The 17,856-nt window shown below is 35.6% G+C and overlaps 4 protein-coding genes across 9 annotated transcripts; 2 read left to right on the top strand and 2 right to left on the bottom strand.

The window, feature by feature from the left end:
* On the top strand, window positions 1-4,991 carry LOC116123325 (glycosyltransferase BC10-like). Of its 6 annotated transcripts, none has more exons than XM_031409118.1 (12): window positions 1-41; window positions 270-317; window positions 418-794; window positions 1,700-1,798; window positions 2,148-2,248; window positions 2,356-2,427; window positions 2,596-2,686; window positions 3,244-3,324; window positions 3,975-4,034; window positions 4,134-4,256; window positions 4,343-4,381; window positions 4,461-4,991. In XM_031409118.1, exons 3-12 carry the CDS (start codon window positions 456-458, stop codon window positions 4,587-4,589), a joined length of 1,134 nt encoding a protein of 377 aa, XP_031264978.1. In that variant the 5' UTR covers window positions 1-41; window positions 270-317; window positions 418-455; the 3' UTR covers window positions 4,590-4,991. The 6 variants fall into 6 exon arrangements, with proteins under 6 accessions (XP_031264978.1, XP_031264975.1, XP_031264977.1 ...); XM_031409120.1 differs by having other exon boundaries at window positions 19-41; window positions 414-794; XM_031409115.1 differs by having other exon boundaries at window positions 270-794.
* Window positions 4,992-8,040: 3,049 nt separating this feature from the next.
* On the top strand, window positions 8,041-11,125 carry LOC116123327 (selenoprotein H-like). The gene is made up of 4 exons (XM_031409121.1): window positions 8,041-8,427; window positions 9,524-9,620; window positions 10,626-10,685; window positions 10,801-11,125. Exons 1-4 carry the CDS (start codon window positions 8,126-8,128, stop codon window positions 10,879-10,881), a joined length of 540 nt encoding a protein of 179 aa, XP_031264981.1. The 5' UTR covers window positions 8,041-8,125; the 3' UTR covers window positions 10,882-11,125.
* Window positions 11,126-15,194: 4,069 nt separating this feature from the next.
* On the bottom strand, window positions 15,195-16,025 carry LOC116123323 (fasciclin-like arabinogalactan protein 3). The gene has a single exon (XM_031409113.1). The coding sequence runs from the start codon at window positions 16,023-16,025 to the stop codon at window positions 15,195-15,197; it is 831 nt and encodes a 276-aa protein (XP_031264973.1).
* Window positions 16,026-16,902: 877 nt separating this feature from the next.
* On the bottom strand, window positions 16,903-17,598 carry LOC116123324 (fasciclin-like arabinogalactan protein 3). The gene has a single exon (XM_031409114.1). The coding sequence runs from the start codon at window positions 17,596-17,598 to the stop codon at window positions 16,903-16,905; it is 696 nt and encodes a 231-aa protein (XP_031264974.1).
* Between the last annotated feature and the right edge of the window lie 258 nt (window positions 17,599-17,856).

The raw sequence follows: 17,856 nt of genomic DNA on the forward strand, positions 1-17,856 counted from the left end.
GCGAATTCGTGTACGTAATCGTCTGCTTCGTTTAATCACAGGTACTATTTCCTCTTCTATTGAATCAGGACCGTTGATTGATTTGTCGGAAAATGTATCGCCAATCACTTTCTACTACGTGTTTCGTAATCATTTGATTTTAAAGTTATTTTAGGATTCGAGCGATAGTTTAGTTTGATTGTATAACGAATTTGGATTACGCTCGTATTTAGTTCAAGTTTCTGTTGATATAATCGGCGATTTATTTTTCATGCGTTGAAACGTTTCAGATTCTTGCGTGTTGATGATAGAAACCAGTGGCTCTTAACTTGGTGGAGGTACAGTGTTGTTTCTTCTCGCATTTCATAATAGTGTAGTTGGTAGTAAGCTTGAAAGATGTGTTATGATTGCGGTGCTAATAATCATAAATGAAGACAGCTGGTGCATGGCAGCTGGCCAGAAGAGATCTTCTAGCCATGTCTGGATCGCGACAGCAACGGGCGCATTTGAAGAGGCCAATTTGGATCATTTTCTTTGTTTCGTTGGTTATTCTTTTTCTGATTGGTGCCTATGTTGTTTTCCCGTCAAGAAGCTTCGCGGCGTGCTATTTCTTTTCTTCTAAGGATTGTACTATGCTCAATTTACCTGTGTCTCCTCCTGCTAGGGAACTCACTGATCATGAGAATATAGCTTGGGTTGTAATTAATGAACTTCTGAGGAAACCTCCTGTTCAGTCCAAGAACCCAAAAATTGCTTTCTTGTTCTTGACTCCTGGGACTTTGCCTTTTGAGAAGCTGTGGGAAAAGTTCTTTCAAGTAAGGCTTTGTTTTTATGTTTCTTTTCTTTGCATTAAATGACAAACTCTCTTTTATTAAGATTTTAAATATATGCTTGTTGCCGAATTAGCCTTTTGTTTTTCTTGGATATAGTGTTTTTGGTTGAATATAATAGCTTTTGCTGGGACTTCTTACTTTTTAGAGAATGTTTGAGCTGTCTTACCAGTAGTTAAGATTTCCATCTTGACCTCCTAACAATTTGATGCTTGGAATAGCAACTTATTCTTATATAACGGCCAATTCAGATCAGAAGTCCTGATACTTAGTTACATTTATGAAGCTTGTGAATGTGGCGTACTGATTGATTTTGTTTCAAAGATGAGATAGGTTGTGAATGGAAATGTGAAGTTTCTTTGAACATCAAGTGGCTAATGCTTTATCATTAAAATTTCACATTGTGGTCATGGGAGATAGTAAAATTTGTGGCTATGAGATAAGTTCAAGATAATCATTAGATTCTTGATTCCTTGGGTACACAAGAGACTGCTCCTCAATGAAATTTGATGAATCTGGTGGTTTCTCTTTCAAGTGAGGTTATGGAACTTTATGGCTGATAAAAGATTCAAGAACAGATTGACGATCGAGTGATGCTTATCGTAATAATTTATATTGCCTCTAAAATTCAGTTGCTTGTTCATTTTTTCAGTATAACAAAAATTACGAACTGCCTAATCTATTATTAAAACCAATAAAACGCAATGATTTGGTACTTGCAAAATATTTTGTTGTAGTTTAGATCTCTATTGGGTACTTTTCATTTTTTGCTTGCAGAATATAAAGTTTACTTCTTTTCTTTCTCAAATTCAACAAAAGCTCTTTCAGTAGCTATTTTGACATATTTTTTTCCTTGCACACAAAATGATGTGATTTATGCTCTTCAACAGGGGCATGAGGACAGATTCTCTGTTTATGTACATGCATCTAGTCAGAAACCTGTGCACGTGAGCCGTTACTTTGTTGGCCGTGATATTCATAGTGAGAAGGTACACAGAGGGACTTATAACATACATTTCAATTAAATGCAGAATTGCTATTATGTAGCCTTAGCTTGATGGTCTGTTTTTATGATATATATGATATCAACATGTGGTCAAGACTACAAGTTAAAGGACATGAGAGAGTTCTGTTTGAAATCACTCTTGTGCAGGTGGTATATTTGTATATTTGTTTTGTAGAAGTGGAAAGAATAGATGATTTATTTGTAAATAATAATGTATTTGTTCACTTGATATGTGAATCCTTGAGAAGCTTGGAGGTTGTCTTTAATTGTCGGCATTGCTGATGACCTTTATGATCTGCGGATAATTATTAAGATGAGCATATTCCCTTCAGGTAGCCTGGGGAAAAATTTCTATGCTTGATGCAGAGAAGAGACTGTTGGCACATGCACTTCTGGATGCTGATAACCAGCAATTTGTTTTGCTGTCTGATAGGTGATTGATTTACATATTTTCTTGTTATTTCTTGTATGTGAATCTGTGCTTCTTGTTATATGGTGTGATTTTGTCTAATTCTTTTAAACTTTATTTGTTTCTTTCAGTTGTGTACCGCTGCACAACTTTGACTACGTGTATAACTACCTGATGTATACGAATGTTAGCTACATTGATTGGTAAGCAGCTATGTATTTCGAAAGGAAGCCTTTTTCTAACATGTTGTTGAACTTAAGAAAGTTCTTCCTAGCTAGCTTCATATTTAGTATCACAGATTTAGTAAATTTACTATAAAGTTGGCATTTAAATTACTTTTGTCTCCTGGTTGACTCTCTGTCTATCTCCAGTTTTGAGGACCCTGGTCCACATGGCAGTGGCAGGTATTCAGAACATATGTTGCCTGAACTTGAAAAGAAGGATTTCCGGAAGGGTGCTCAGGTATTTCTTTTAGCATATGAACATCTGTTTGATGTAAAAACTTGGATCTTAGTTGTAGCCTACAAAGGATTGAAATTTATGTACGGTTTTCATATAAGCCCTCTGATGTTAGGCATTATCCATACAGGATATATCACCAATTTTATTTCACATGGTGGTTTAATGTGGCTAATCCATATCCTATATATATTGCCTGTTCGTAACTGCATGACCATATTGATTATATACCATGCGTTTATTGCTATCTTACTTTAATAACAGGTTTAGACTTGTTTGACCTTCTCTCATCAAGGCATACTTCCATATGGAATCCATGTCAGGGTATTTAAGTTTGAAAGTTCTTTTTGGCCTTTTTACCCTTGCACTTATGTGCGAGGACGGCTGGCCTGAATTTCTATACTGGAGAGTAGAGAATTATTTATATGCTCATCTCTTCTGAAGACATAAAATATGCTACTTTTTTGCATCTTTTGAGAATTATCTTAGACAATTTTCTGCTTAGACAATGAAATTACATTCACAGATATCATTGAGGCTCATTCATGTCTGTTTTTCAGTGGTTTTCCATGAAACGGCAGCATGCTATAGTAATTATGGCAGACAATCTTTTCTACAGAAAATTCAAGTTTTACTGCAAGGTAATATCAGCATTGGCTTTGTCGTTTCAGTATTTGTAGCATATGCTGTTGATCCATTGAGAATTTTTGTCTTGAATCTGTGTGTGTAGGTTTCAAATCCTCTGGTATGCTTACGTACAAACAAAAAAGAGAAAATAAACTACTTGACCTATTTCTATTTGAATCTTCTAGATACTTATGTTTCTTGTGATTCGACTGTGGCTTAAATCTGTATTGTTTATTTGCTTCAACATAATTAGTGTATGGTGTCAGTAAAGAAATAAATGATATTTTCATGGGGTGCTGAGGGTCATCTATGCATGGCTAGAGGCCCTGTGTTTGCACATGTAGGAATATGATTCGTAAAATACTAAGCTGTTGTGTAGATCAATCAAGTTTGCTTTCTGCTTCTACTTGTACTTCTTGCTTTCAGATCCTTATAGTTGCTGTGGATTGGATTTTGTTCCCTTTTGTTCACCTTTGTACTAAAAAGGATTTATGGAATGATTTAGATATTATCAACAAATGAGCTGAACATTTCAGTTGGTTAAAAGAGGACCTTTGTTGTGACTTCATGTAGTGGTTATTAAGAGGGCAACCCTGCTTTCTTGGTTTCTGTGTTTATGATTTTCCTTTATTTGCTGTTAATTTTTTTGTTTTTACTTCTTCAGCCAAATATGGATGGGCGAAACTGCTATGCAGATGAACACTACCTGCCAACTCTATTTCATGTCAGTACATCAATCACTGTTCATCTATTTGAAAGTTAAACTACATTGAACTCTTGATTTTCCTTGTCGCCAACTCCATCTACTATTTGTGTTCTTCAGATGATTGATCCGAGCGGAATTTCAAACTGGTCAGTGACTCATGTTGATTGGTCTGAAGGAAAGTGGCATCCAAAAGCATATCGGGCTCAAGACGTTACTTTTGAGCTCCTTAAGAGCATTGCAGTACGTTAAAATATCTCAATCTTTGTTTTCTTCCTTGCTGTGTTTTATGCTTACCCTATTGGATGACAATTCGTTATGGATTGCAGTCCATTGATGAAACCGTACATGTTACGAGTACTGGAAAGGTACAAAGTTCATTCTGCTAAAATTATTTTCATAGAAAAATGTTTAATCCTATTTATTTATATTCATCCACTGCTGCAGAAGAAAAAGACAGTCCAACCTTGCTTGTGGAATGGAATGAAACGACCTTGTTACCTATTTGCAAGAAAGTTCTATCCTGAAACTCTTGATAGATTGCTGTTCCTCTTCTCCAATTACACTACAGTTTAGCCATTTTTGGCTCTTCATACTTAATTTTTGGTCTGATTATTGTCATTTGGCACCTGCTCCTTCAGCTATCATGTGTAGATTTAGAACGTAAAGCAGCCAATTTATACACTTTCTGGATATGTTCCACTTCACTCGGTAGATTAGATGTTTGTTGACAAAAGCAGATCGGCCTGTTTAGTTACGAGTACTTGACTTGGGGCCTTGGGGAAAATGGGAGGCTGTCAGCTTGTTTCTTATTGCTGCTTCCTCGTGCTTTCTTCAAAATTTGGCCTTCATATTTTTGGGATCGTACTTTCGTTTATGTACTTAAAAAAATTCATTACAGAATATTTTGGTTTATATACATAAATGAGTGCATTTTCTGTTTTTCTTTATTTATAGAAGTTAAATATTCTGGTGTTACTGTCAGTGCACTTTGTTAGGCGTACTTTATCATGTTTAACAGTAACTGGTTTATTTAATGAGCTATTACTCACATTTGGCATGGCTAATTTGATTGTCTCCTTTGAAGTTTGGTAAAATCATTTTTGCCTTAATTTTGGAAAACAAATTTTGTCATCTCTAGATAGAGGTTTTCTTATTTAAATGCAATTAAATTTCAATAAATTAAAATCTTTATAATCACAAAAATTTATTAATTAATCGATATATTATTTAGTCGTATAAACTATAAATTAATAAATTGAGACATTCTTTATTTTTTTTTTCCAAAACATTGAATTTAATGTATGTACATATTGTGTATGATTAATGTAGTATAGAGAATAACTCATAGTTAATATGATGAGAATCCAAGATCATGATGTTCTTTAAAGATACAAGAGTGTTCATTGAAGATCAAAGACCCTATGAAGGACAACATTCGGCTCAAACACTCAAGGAAGCTCACAAACGAATTTAATGTATATACATATTGTGTATAGTTAATGTAGTATAGAGAATAACTCTAGTTAATATGATGAGAATTCAAACCTATCATGTTCTTTAAATATACAAGAGTGTTCATTGAAGATTCAAAGACCCCACGAAGGACAACATTCGATCCAAACACTCAAAGAAGCTCACAAACTTGTCAAAGAGGTGTTAAGGGTCTAAGATATGGCACAAGCCCTTTTCTATAGCCTAGACCGTGGAGATCAACTGGGAAGAAACTTCATTGGTCCATGCCCAAGTTGTGGATGTTATTTGGTTTAATTGGTGAAGGAAAATCAAGAAAATTGTAATTAGGGACATATATCATTAATTTAAGGAAGGGTTGTCCATAGCATTAAATGGGTATGACTTACACTTTTGCATTTGCCCGGTGGAGAATTATTCCCTAATATTTTGTGTAAGATTTTGTTGAAATATTTGTTAGGGTAATTTTCATGTTTTGTAAAGCCTATTTAAATGCCACTCTTTTGTAACATGAAGTTAGACATTGAATATTGCATGAATAGTATGTACCTTGGAGAATTGTTTTCTCTTTGAGTTCCTTTACCCAAGTTCGGCCAAACTTGGTGGTAGATTGATCTTTCAAGCTGGTAGAGTTCCTTTCGGCTAGAATGATCCTTGATCATCTTTCTTGTAAGTTATTTTTCCTTTGGTTACCTTTCATCTAATTTTCGGGTTTGATTTGCCTTGTTTATGATCCAATGTGTTGTGTTTGCAAGTAGAGTGAGTTTGTGTTGATTGAGTATAGATAAAAAGTGTTGCTCCAAGTTGTCATAAGGGTTGTGTATGTTTGTGGAGTGTTGGCCGGATTTGATTTAGGCTGTTACAAGTGAGTCCTACTTTAGGTTAAGTTAGAATTAGTTGAAGTAGAATGATATATGAATTGAGGTTACAAGAATTCATATCATAATATGATATAAGGAATATATCAAAAACCTCCTAATTAAGTCATGTATATATATAATTTTGATATATAAGAAAATTATTAATTTATATATCAAGTCATATCTAATATGTTTTAATTTTAAAATGTATTATTCTATAAATTTATCGAATTATTAAATTATCATATTGGTCCCATGTCAGGAGAAATAAATTTTTTTATTTAAACGAGATAATTAAGTTTAATGAAGATTAATTTATAGAGATTTAATTATAATAAAATAACGTTTAAATGGATTAAGTGATTTTGGTTAATTGACGGTTTTCATCGAGAAATGATTATATCAAAATGGTTAATAATTGAACATACTATACTTACTCATATCTTACTAACCATCTTACTATCCTTTGTAATATACGACATAGTACTGGTACTATACGCATAGTACGGGTACCATGTAAAATTTTAACAAAGGTAGTAAGGGGGTTAGTACAAGTCGTGAGTAAGCAAAGTGTTTTTCTTAATAATTTGATTAAAACAATGAGTCTTATTTTTATAATGTCTTTTTTACCCTTGTATACTGTTAAATTTGATGGATAGAAGTATTACTAGCGGGTTTGTTAATCTTAATCAAGGGTGACCGACATTATCTTCCAAAATTGGAGCAAACAACTTTTTCCCACCCAAGGTTTGCCTTAAATGATATTTTTTCATCAAAAAGGTTTTAAAATACTATTTTTTTACCCAAAGTTTTTATTCCAACTAATATTTGTCTGATTCTGACATCTTTACGATCTCACACCATTATCATTCTCTTCCGCAATCATCACTCACCGAAACTCCTCAAACCTTACTCTCCAATTATTAGCAATCGAGCAATTTGTGAAACGCGTAACTGTCCTTTCCAAGTCAGATTTTGACCAATCTCAACCACTAAAATTCAACCTACTATCACTAAAAGAATCATTGACACTTCTTCTTCATAGGCCCCAACAGTCTTGGATCAAGTTAGCTCTCTATTGATCATCGAATCAGAAAGTGTATTTTAGGTCGTGAACAGAATATAAACTTTAGGTGAAAAAATAGTATTTTGAAACCTTTTAGGTTAAAATGTATTATTAAGGCAAACCTTGGGCGGAAAAAAGTCGTGGACTCTCCAAATTGTGAGGAGCATTTTTGCAAACTTAAAAGTTAAGAGTGATAATGTATGATCTGGGATTTGGAAATTAATGCGTAATTATAAATCCACGTCACATATTAGAATGTAGAATTAAGAATTAATTTTTTTAAAGTAATATTTTTTATTATTTAAATTTCCCGAAAATCTTGTGTCTGTCCATTCCGCACCAATTCAGCTCAGACATTTATAACTTGGACAGAAAAAGAGCATTACATCAAGAAATCCTGCAAATCCTTTTATGGTCTCTTTGACTGTCCCACATCCCAGCGCTAGCTGGCAATCTGTGACGTGGCAAAATTCATGCCAACGGCCAGGATTCACCTTCTTATCATCAATAACACAGCAAATCAAATCCATCCACACCGTCCGTTCAAAAATCAGCCAATAGATTGGCAGCGCGGGAAAACACAATAAAATATAATAAAAATAATCTGTGTCGCCAAACTGTCACGTACCACAAGTGGACACAAAAAGAAACCAAGGGTCACTCTCGTTTGCCGTTTGGTGCTTTGAGGAGGTGATTTGTTTTTGAGGAGTTGAATGGCACCGAGGAAGAGAAAAGCTGTGGGAGGAGAAGAGGCACCGGCGGCGAAGCCTCAAACGACATCGATGAGGATGACTCGGAGAGCCACTCGCCAAGCCAACTTGGACTTGAACGAGTCGGCTACTGAGTTGGCCAAGGCCGAGTTGCCGAAAAAAAAGGCTAAGAAGGCGAAACCAGCTAAGAAGCCGAAGAAGGAAGAAGTGAAAGCGGAGGAGACTGATTCTGAGAAAGAGAAACCGGAGGGGGAAGAAGCTGGTGGCGATGAGTCGGAGAAGAGGACTATTGTGATTGAGCACTGGTAACTTTCCATTTTTGTAGCAATTTCTTGTCTTAATTTTTTGTTTTGTTTCCAAGAAAATGATATAATTCTTGAAAGTTGTAGTTTTATTAGGTTTTGTGTTGTTTTTTTAGGTTTTGCCAAATACCAGGTCCAGGATTCCATACTTGTTTTATATTTATGTTTGGTTCCTGTGGTAGTTGCGGGAAAATGGGACAAGTGAAATTCAGTCTTTGTTATTTTCTTCTTTAAGTAATTACTCATTTGGAGGAAAAGAAGCGCAAATGAGATTTTGAGGGCATGTTTCTTGTTCTCATTTGACAAAAGAGAAAGGTCTCTCAAAAAAAAAAAAAAAATATGCTTGTTCTATAAGGTTTTCTGGAGGATATTTTTGTTATTTTTTTTTAGGTTTTAGGGTTTTGAACTCACAGCAATCCAAAACTTAATATTTTCTTTGTGTTTGATGCTTCGTTTTGTTTGTTGAGAAATTGGTGCGATATGAAGGAAAACATGGGGGAAGCTGATGAATTTAGTGCTATATTTCTTGTTTAGGTGCAGGCTGAGAAATTACTTAGTTGCAGTTAGTTTCTTGCTGTTATATCATTTCCATCTTTGATTGTTGAGAAAGACGATAAAAAGATTGAACTAATAAGTTGTATGAGTATAACATCACTGAATTTAATCTGTCGTGCTCCATGTCACAGAACTAATTTACACCCTGAAGCCAACAATATGGCACTTTTCCGAGAGTTAAGGAAATTGTCCTGTCAGGGTAGGGCAGCCCGGTCCCCGCAGAGAATGATTGAAATTTGACATTCTTTATGAAACTTTTTAAAAGATTGATGGTGTTTTGTGTCACATATTTATTGAATGCCCTTGGACTTTTTCAGTGCCTACTTGTTAGAGAAGTTGTGTTTTCTAATAGTGTATTTTTGTGCTTGGTTTGGGTTTTTAGTGCCATGAGATACACGTCTTTACATGTAAGATACCTACTTGTGGGAACAGTGCCAGAATGTTTGTCTTCAGATTTTGCAATATGCTCCTGCTATGCTGAGGAGAACAACTTTTTCTTCCATTGTACAATAACTTTTCTGATTAATTTTTTGATTGACTTTAGCAAACAGTGCTCTTCATTCAAGACAAGAGCTAATCTGGTGAAAGATGGTTTGGAGAAAGATGTCGCCGGGATCACAGTGCTACTGAATCCTGAGAAGGTATACATTCTTTTACTGAATCCATTAGATGTCATGAGGTGATGATCTGCAATTCAATGATTTTTTATGTCCATTTCATTATTTCTTTTGTCTGCTTGGGCACTGAGAAGGCATGACAATATTTTGTCCTGCTCTCCTTTGACTAATTTCTCATCTTCTGGGAGTAGAAACTGATATATTAATTTTTAGTGTCATCTATGCTAAACTGGTGCTTAGTTTATTGACTTACTGTGTTCTGGGCACCAGAGACTTCTATATTTACATATGTGAATATGCTTTCTGCTGTGACATTCCCCGCTGGGTAACAGCATATTTTACTTTATTACTATTTATTTGGATCTTTTTGTTGTAAGGAAGTTTTATGACAGTATTTCTAATCCGGTTTCTCTCTAGTGTCATAATAGTTATATCATTTAGGTTTGTGTTTTAATTTTGAATGGGGAAATTTTGATAGTTCTATGCTTCTATTAGGGCTAAACAGGTTGGGCTACAAAAAGTTGGGAGGTAAGAAGCATTTTGTCATGAGAAACAAAGCTGTAAGTTAGAAGCCCAAAGGAATTTCAGCCTGTTCTATAACACAAATGTGAACACAGTCCACTAGGAAGGAACTGATTGAGAAAGGAAACCAGTAATTACCATTTGCCTACAACATATTGCAACCCATTCAACCTTGAGATTTTGCTGTAACGTTTGTGAGAGCTTCGGATTATGTACCTTAAAGTTTTTGGTTTTAATTGTGGTAAATTAGTGATAGGTTCTAGATTTTTTTTACCATTACAAAGAAGCAAATAGAAAGACAAAGCTGTTAGTGGGTGAGGCAAAGACACAGTGGTTCTTTGATTTATATAAAAGGCACAAAATTTATGGAGCAACCACCCTCTTTACTCTGCCTTGGAATTCTCTAATTCTTCACTTTGTGAAATATGTTCATATGTATTCTTGTTTTTATACTGATATTATATCAAGTTGATTTGGTTTGGTATTTCTTATTCTTTCTTCCTACAGCCAAGACGGGGCTGCTTTGAAATACGCGAGGAAGGTGGAGAGACGTTCATTAGTCTTCTGGTAAACTTACATGAAGAGTATTTAATTTGTAGCTGGTTTATTGTTCTGAACTAATATGAATGCATGTCTTGGGATTGTTATAAGTTGTCTGATTTCTGCTTTGCCTCTTTTGCAGGACATGAAGCGACCATTTATACCAATGAAGGAACTTGACATGAACAAAGTGATTTCTGATATAGTAGAGAAGTTGAAATGAGTTTGATCCTGGCAGTCACTGCCTTTTTTGTATTTGGTTGAAGCTAACCAAGTTAGTTTGGGTGGCAGTGGAAGCCTTAGCACTGAGATTTTATTGATTGATGTAGGCTTTGTGTGTTTGTTTGTTTTGACATGAATCAAGTGAAACCAGACGGTTGACACAGATGAAAGCTTTTTTGGATACTGTTGACCTGCTCAATTGTAGAGCCAATTATGCTATGGGATTTGGATTTAGGTTATCTTGATGTTGAATTTAGTATTCTTTGCTCCATCTTCGCGTCCTTTCTTTTCTGTTTTTATATCAGTAGTTCGTTCCTCCTCCTTGAGGATATATGCTAGATATTTTTCTGGGAAAAAAGTCTGGTTTTATTTCAGATACTCAGTAGTTTCTTCATCTTCCTTGGGGATATATGCTTGATATTTTTTCTCGGAAAAAAATTATACTGTTTTTTAAGAGTAATATTACACTTATAAATTTTTTATATAAAGTCATTTATATTTTGATACGATATTACTTATGTATTGTCATCTTTGTATTAAAACCTGGACCGGACTGGCTGGTTGGACCGGTTCGATTGGGACCTGGCAGCTTCTCCGGTCTGGTTCAGGGTTTAGGAGGGTATTTGTAATATTTTAAATTTATAGGAACTAATTTGTTATTTTAGGGGTGTTTCGGAGATATATCAAAAGTTTAGGGATCCATTGTAATTTTTTGGGGTATTTTCGAAATAAATAAAAATTTTAGGGATTAATTTGAAATTTTTGAGGGATATAGGATACTTTTGTATATACTAAAATTTAAGGGATTAATAGTAATTTTTAAAAAATTAAATGATTGCTTACGTCGTCATCGGTCCGATTGGTTTGGTCGGTTGACTCGTGACTTGGGTAGCAAAATGGGCTGTTCTTCGGTGGTCCGGGTTTTAAAACAATGATTGTCAAATAATTTATTATCATTTAATGTGTATTTATTAAATTGATTTATTATATTAATTTTTTCAATCATAATATGACGTCATTTTGTAGGTAGGAATGATTTTGTATAAATTTTTTTGTAAGTGCAGTATTATTTGTTTTTTATTAATGTTTCATGTTTCAATATATGAATATATATATATATATATATATATATGATATATATATAGAGAGAGAGAGAGAGAGAGACGAGAGAGAAGAGAGAGAGAGAGAGAGCAAACCACATAGTGTCCCACCCCGAGATTAGAGAAATGGCAAGTTTCCCACCTTCGGTTTTGTTTTATCTAGATTTTCATCTGACACTGTTATACTAAATGATTCATGTGCCATCCCATTCCACACCAAACACAACCCTTCCAAACCACCCATTCTCATTGGGTTATGCGTTTTTTCGCAACTTCCAAACTTTTTCGATTGCCCTCTCCACCAAGCCACTCAACTCACCCGGCCGTCCTCTTAAAAACCCATTTCTTGACCTTGTTCACCCTCATTTCAATGCTGATTGAAGGGTTGGTTGAGTTAAATGATAATTAGGGTTTAAAATTGTTTGGTGGAGTTTTGTGTTGTTTGGAATCCGATTGAGGTTACTTCAGAAGTGTTTAGGGCTTGTGGATTTTCCCGATCGTGACGCTCCAAAGGCTCCTCCTTCGACATTTCCAACACGCACAACAACGTGTTTTAGGTTTGATGTTTTTTTTTTAAGTTTTTACTAGTAGTTTAACAAACAATGGTGAAGCCACCGAGGCCCCCCCTTGGCAAAAATTCTAGATCCACCACTGGGTGGTAGGGTGTGTCGGCAGGTTGGCATCGAAGGCTGGTCGGAAAGTCGCACAGTTGTGGAAGATGAAAAGTCGCATAGTTGGGGTTTTGCGATGGTGTGGGTTTTGCGGCAAAGGGATGGTGTTGGTGTTGGTGTTGATGATGGTGGTGGAGTAGGAAGAGTTGGGTTGTGAGAAATTTTGGATAAAAAGATCTAAATACTCTTTAGCCGTTTAATTAAACGATTTTTATTAATTTAACGGTAGAAATCTGAAATTTATGAAACTAGGGTGTAAACTTGCTAGTTCACAAAAACTTGGGTAAGAACATGTATGTATATATATGTTATTTCAATTGTTTGTTTTGGGTCTTGTTAATATATATTAGAATTAGATCTGGCAAAAGAGGGTTCGTACCCGCGAGTAAACGGGTACTCTCATCTAACGGACGGGTACATGTATCTCTTAATATTACTCGTTTCAAAATTACTCGTACTTGGCTTACCTGTGATTTTTACGGGCGGGCCGGATAATACCCCGCGGGTACTCGTACTTTAACTTAAACCCAAAACCATTTCTCACTCCTGCAGCCAGCAGCGCCCAGCACCATCAGCTCTCAATCTCTCTGAGACTCTCACGCAGCTCTCCACTCAATCTCTCTCACGCTCAACTCGTCTTCTCTCTCACGGTCACGACGCAACTTTCAATCTCCCTTTCTTTCTTCAGCTCTCAGTTTAACTTGAATGTTTATCATTTATTAAAAAATAAATAAATGATAAATATTCAAGAGGTTTCATCGACTCTTGGCAAGAGGTCATAAATTTTAGTAATAATTATTTCTTGGAATGTGGTTAATAATATTACTATTTTAATACAAGGCTTTCGTGGTCATAAATGAGTTTTCCTCCTATTTCATCTGTCTCACAGTGGCTACTTTAGCAGTAGCACTAATCTCTGCCATCTTCTTCCTCAGATTCCATGCCAAAAAGTCGCTTAGAAGACTAAAAAAAATATCACGCCACCTCTCCCCTGAACAAGTACTTAATTATTTCAGGCTCTTTGACTTAACATGGACCTTTCATTCAAATATAAAACCTACAGATTGTCCTCCTTTCATATGATTTTGTTTTTTGCGGGTGACCGGCGGGTATGCGGGTACGGGTCATACATTTTCAAACCCATGAAATATTTTACCCGTGAACCCGTACGCATTTCACCCGTTTCCTGTAATTACCCGACCGGTACCCACCCAACACGCATGTTTGGAAATAATGCATAAGTTATCGTTTTCTGGATATTTAAAGTATCAATTTATTTATTTCTTTGGCTATATTTTAATCAAATACGATATTAGAAAGGCTGAACGACTTACGCATACCCAAGGTTTGTTAAAATGATAAACTGGTACTCAAAAGGTTTTGAAACGATAAATAGGTACCTTCCGTCATGTTCTGTTAATAATTTACGTTTGATAACAGTGAAAAGATTAAAATACCCTTGAAAGTTTGATATTTTAGTTTTTTTATTTCTAAAAAACCCACTAGGTTTGCTAGTTTGACTAAATATTCTAATATATAAAATTTTTATAAAATAAAAAAAACACCCCCGCCACCCGCAGTACCAGATTCTGGCCACTACCACCGGAATCTGGCCGAAAAATTACGTTACGACACAGACCCGTGTAGATTTGGCATTTTCTGGCAAGATCCGTGGCTAATCTGACCGGAAAAAGCCAGATCTACGGCTAGATCTAGTCGTCGAGGCCGGAATCTAGTCAAAAAATTGCGTTACGACACAGACCCGTTGGATCTGTGTCGTAACCCGTCAATCTGACATTTTTTGACCAGATCTACGGCCAGAACTGGTTGTCGAGGCCGAAAAAGGCCAGACGTAAATTTGGCCTTTTCCAGCGAGATTCATGGTGGATCTGATCGAAAAAGGCCAGATCGACGCGTTACGACACAGATCCGACGGGTCTGTGTCGTAACATAATTTTTCGACCAGATTCCGTCGGTGGTGGCCAGAATTTAACACTGCGGGTGACAGGGGTATTTTTATTATTTTATAAAATTTTTATATATTGGGGTATTTAGTCAAATTAGTAAACTTAGGAGGTTTTTTAAAAAAATTTAAATTTATAAAAAGCTAAAATATCAAACTTTCAAAGGTATTTTAGTCTTTTCACTATTATCAAACAAAAATCACTAATAAAATATGACTGAAAGTACCTATTTATTATTTCAAAACTTGTTAGGTACCAACTTATCGTTTCAGCAAACGTTCTGCCTATTAAAAATGAAATAAATAAGCAGAAGATGGCAAAGAAAAAGTGAAGATTCTTAAGCTTTTATCAATTATGCCAACCATCGCCAAGAAGAAGAAGACAAAAAACATTTAGCTATAAAATATAAATATACATATTTATATATATTAGTATTTCCTTTTTTGAACAATACAAAAAAAAAAAAAAATTAGATTCGATCAATTTAACTGTTATTCATATATACCCCAACATTTTTTTTTTTTATTTTAATTTTCTTTTTGAACAATTTGCATTTTTAGAAATCAATTAAATTAGAACTTAGAACACCAAAGCCACGAAAGCTGCAACAACAAAACTCAAACCCTCGTACACTCTTGAAGCTCCAGAAGCAGGAGCAACCGGAGTTTCTTCCTTAGTGGGTGCCGGTGGCGAACTAACCGGTGCTTCATCAGGTGCGTCAACGGGTGCCGGTGCGGGTGCCTCAATGGGCGCCTCATTTGGTGCGTCAATTTCGTCTTCATCTGAGCCGGGGGAGTCGGCTGTCTTATTAGAAGAAGAAGAAGACTTAGGAGGCTGAGCTGGGGGTGGAGTGTAGGGTGGTGGTGGTGGTGGAAGAATAACTTCACCAATACCAGGAGCCACAATGGGTTGACTCACTTGTAAAACAGAAACATTAAATGGCTGAGCATAAACAGCTTTAACTAATTTGGCAACAGGAACTGCACCTTTTACAGCTGAACCAAACACAAATTGTTCACCAGGCATACGTGTCACATTCAAAAACCCTTGTCCTTTTTCCGCCACACCAGTTGTTTGATACAATGTAGTAACGATTACACTCTTTTGAAGTTTTCTCAGTTTTTTCATATCATAATAATCAAGAATAACATGATCACTCAAAATCTTCTGAACCTCATCGATGGGTCTGCTTTGAATACCCGCCAGAGAGCTGTTATCAACAGCAAGAATGGTAATGGTTCGGCGATTAGCAATTGATTCAGCAATTTTTGTTTGTGTAAGAAGGTCATTAAAACCAATCAAATCAGGGTATCTATTTAGAAGCTCTGTAACGTCGAAAGATTCAACATTGACAGAGATGAAGAAGACAAAAAGAGTTACGAGAATAAGGGAAGAGGCTTTGGGATTCATAGTTTTTTTTATTTTTTACAATTGAATCCCTTTGTCTCCGAAATATTTGATCGATGAGTTTAGAATAAATATGAGAGTGGCGTATATATATTGAGAGAAAGTGCAACTAAAATTGGGTTAACAAAACTTGGACGTTAGAATTTGATTGGTGAGAGTAAATTTCTCTTCCAAATAATACGTGTTTCTGTTTGGATATATGAATTTTGAGATTTGAGAATATTGTCCGAAATGGCTGGATCTTACTCACCCCATCCATATTTTTATCATAAATATGTGTCATATATTAATGAATGAGCGACCATTATTTAATCATATGCTTCATTTATCATGGCTTTAAAACCTAGATTGGACCAGTCGGTTCGACTTGAGACTGGCCCCTTGACCGAGTCAAGGCTTTGATCCGGGCTATAAAACATTGTTATTTATACGGAATTTCTTTAGTATTTTGAATCACAGTTTGATGTATGCAAGTCAACTTAAGGTTTACATACGCTCAGGCCTGTAGCGGTTACACACTCTAATTTCCATCTCGAGAGAACGAGGATTTATGAATGTTTTAGTAAGAAACCAAAGAGAGACTATAAATATCATAATACCGGCGGCATAAACATTTTGGTACTGTTAATTTTTAATCTATGATGACTTTAAATAATAATACAGTATAAAACCAGTAATGCACATTAGCAAAAACAAAAACTTTCGACCACTGTTAATTTATTGGAACAATTTATCTCAAAACATTCAATACTCAAAATAATTAAATTATATTATCGCTTACAAGGAATTGTTGATACGTGTTATTCTAACACATTTAACATAATTTCATATTCCAATATTACACATTATTTTACGTAATTTACAGCCCCATTAGTTCCCTCTAAAGTCCAACAAAATGCAAAACCAACCCCATCAAAACTGCAACAGCAGCACCCGAACCCAAAGCACATGGAGCACCAGAATCAGCCGGCCCTGGCCCTGGGGGTGGCACCTTACGAGTCATCGGAGACGGTGCCGGTGCCTTTCTTGAGGGAGGAGGAGGTGGAAGAGTAGTATACAGTGCAGGTGCACCAATTCCAGGCGCCACAATACTTTGACTACTATTGTATGGCTCGGCATATACAGATTTCACAAACCTAGCCGCAAGCGGTGAATCTTTCACTTCTGAGCCGAACAAAATATCATTACCTGACACTGTAACATTCGAGAACCCTTGTCCCTGTTGAGCTACACCAGATGTCTGTAACAATGTAGTCATAGTTGTTGTCTTTTTTGGTAGATTTTTAAGTTTATTTTGGTCTATGTAATCAAGAACAACATGGTTCGTCAATATTCTTTGAACTTCATCTTTAGATTTGCCTTGAAGAGATCCCACAGCTCCATTATCCAAAGCAAGAATTGTAAGGCTTGAGCGGCTATTGATCGTTTCAGCAAGTCCACTCTGCGATAGAAGGTTATTAAAGGAACCAAAATCAGAGGTATTGCTAAGGATCTTGGTGATGTTGAACGCATTTGTTAAGCTTGAAGTGAACAGAGCTACCAAGAGGACACAAGGAGCAAGGGTTCGGAGACTCATCTTTTAATGAATTTTAACTTTTTTCAACTCAGGCCTCTGCTGATTTGCTGAAAGAAAAGTCTTGAGGCTGTTTATATATCAACATAGAAAGCTAAAATTAGTATTAATTAATCAATAATTCATTAACAAATCCTTTCATGTTGTAGGGTGGCAGTGAAATTTATTCCCCAAGACTAGTACAGCGGAAGTTTAATTAACTTAATTTAACAAGTTTCACAATTAAGTCATCTGTTTTAAACACCCCCTCCCTTGAGTTTG

This window comes from Pistacia vera, unplaced genomic scaffold (genome assembly GCF_008641045.1).
Source record: "Pistacia vera cultivar Batoury unplaced genomic scaffold, PisVer_v2 Contig1414, whole genome shotgun sequence".
Classification (NCBI taxonomy): Eukaryota; Viridiplantae; Streptophyta; class Magnoliopsida; order Sapindales; family Anacardiaceae; genus Pistacia; species Pistacia vera.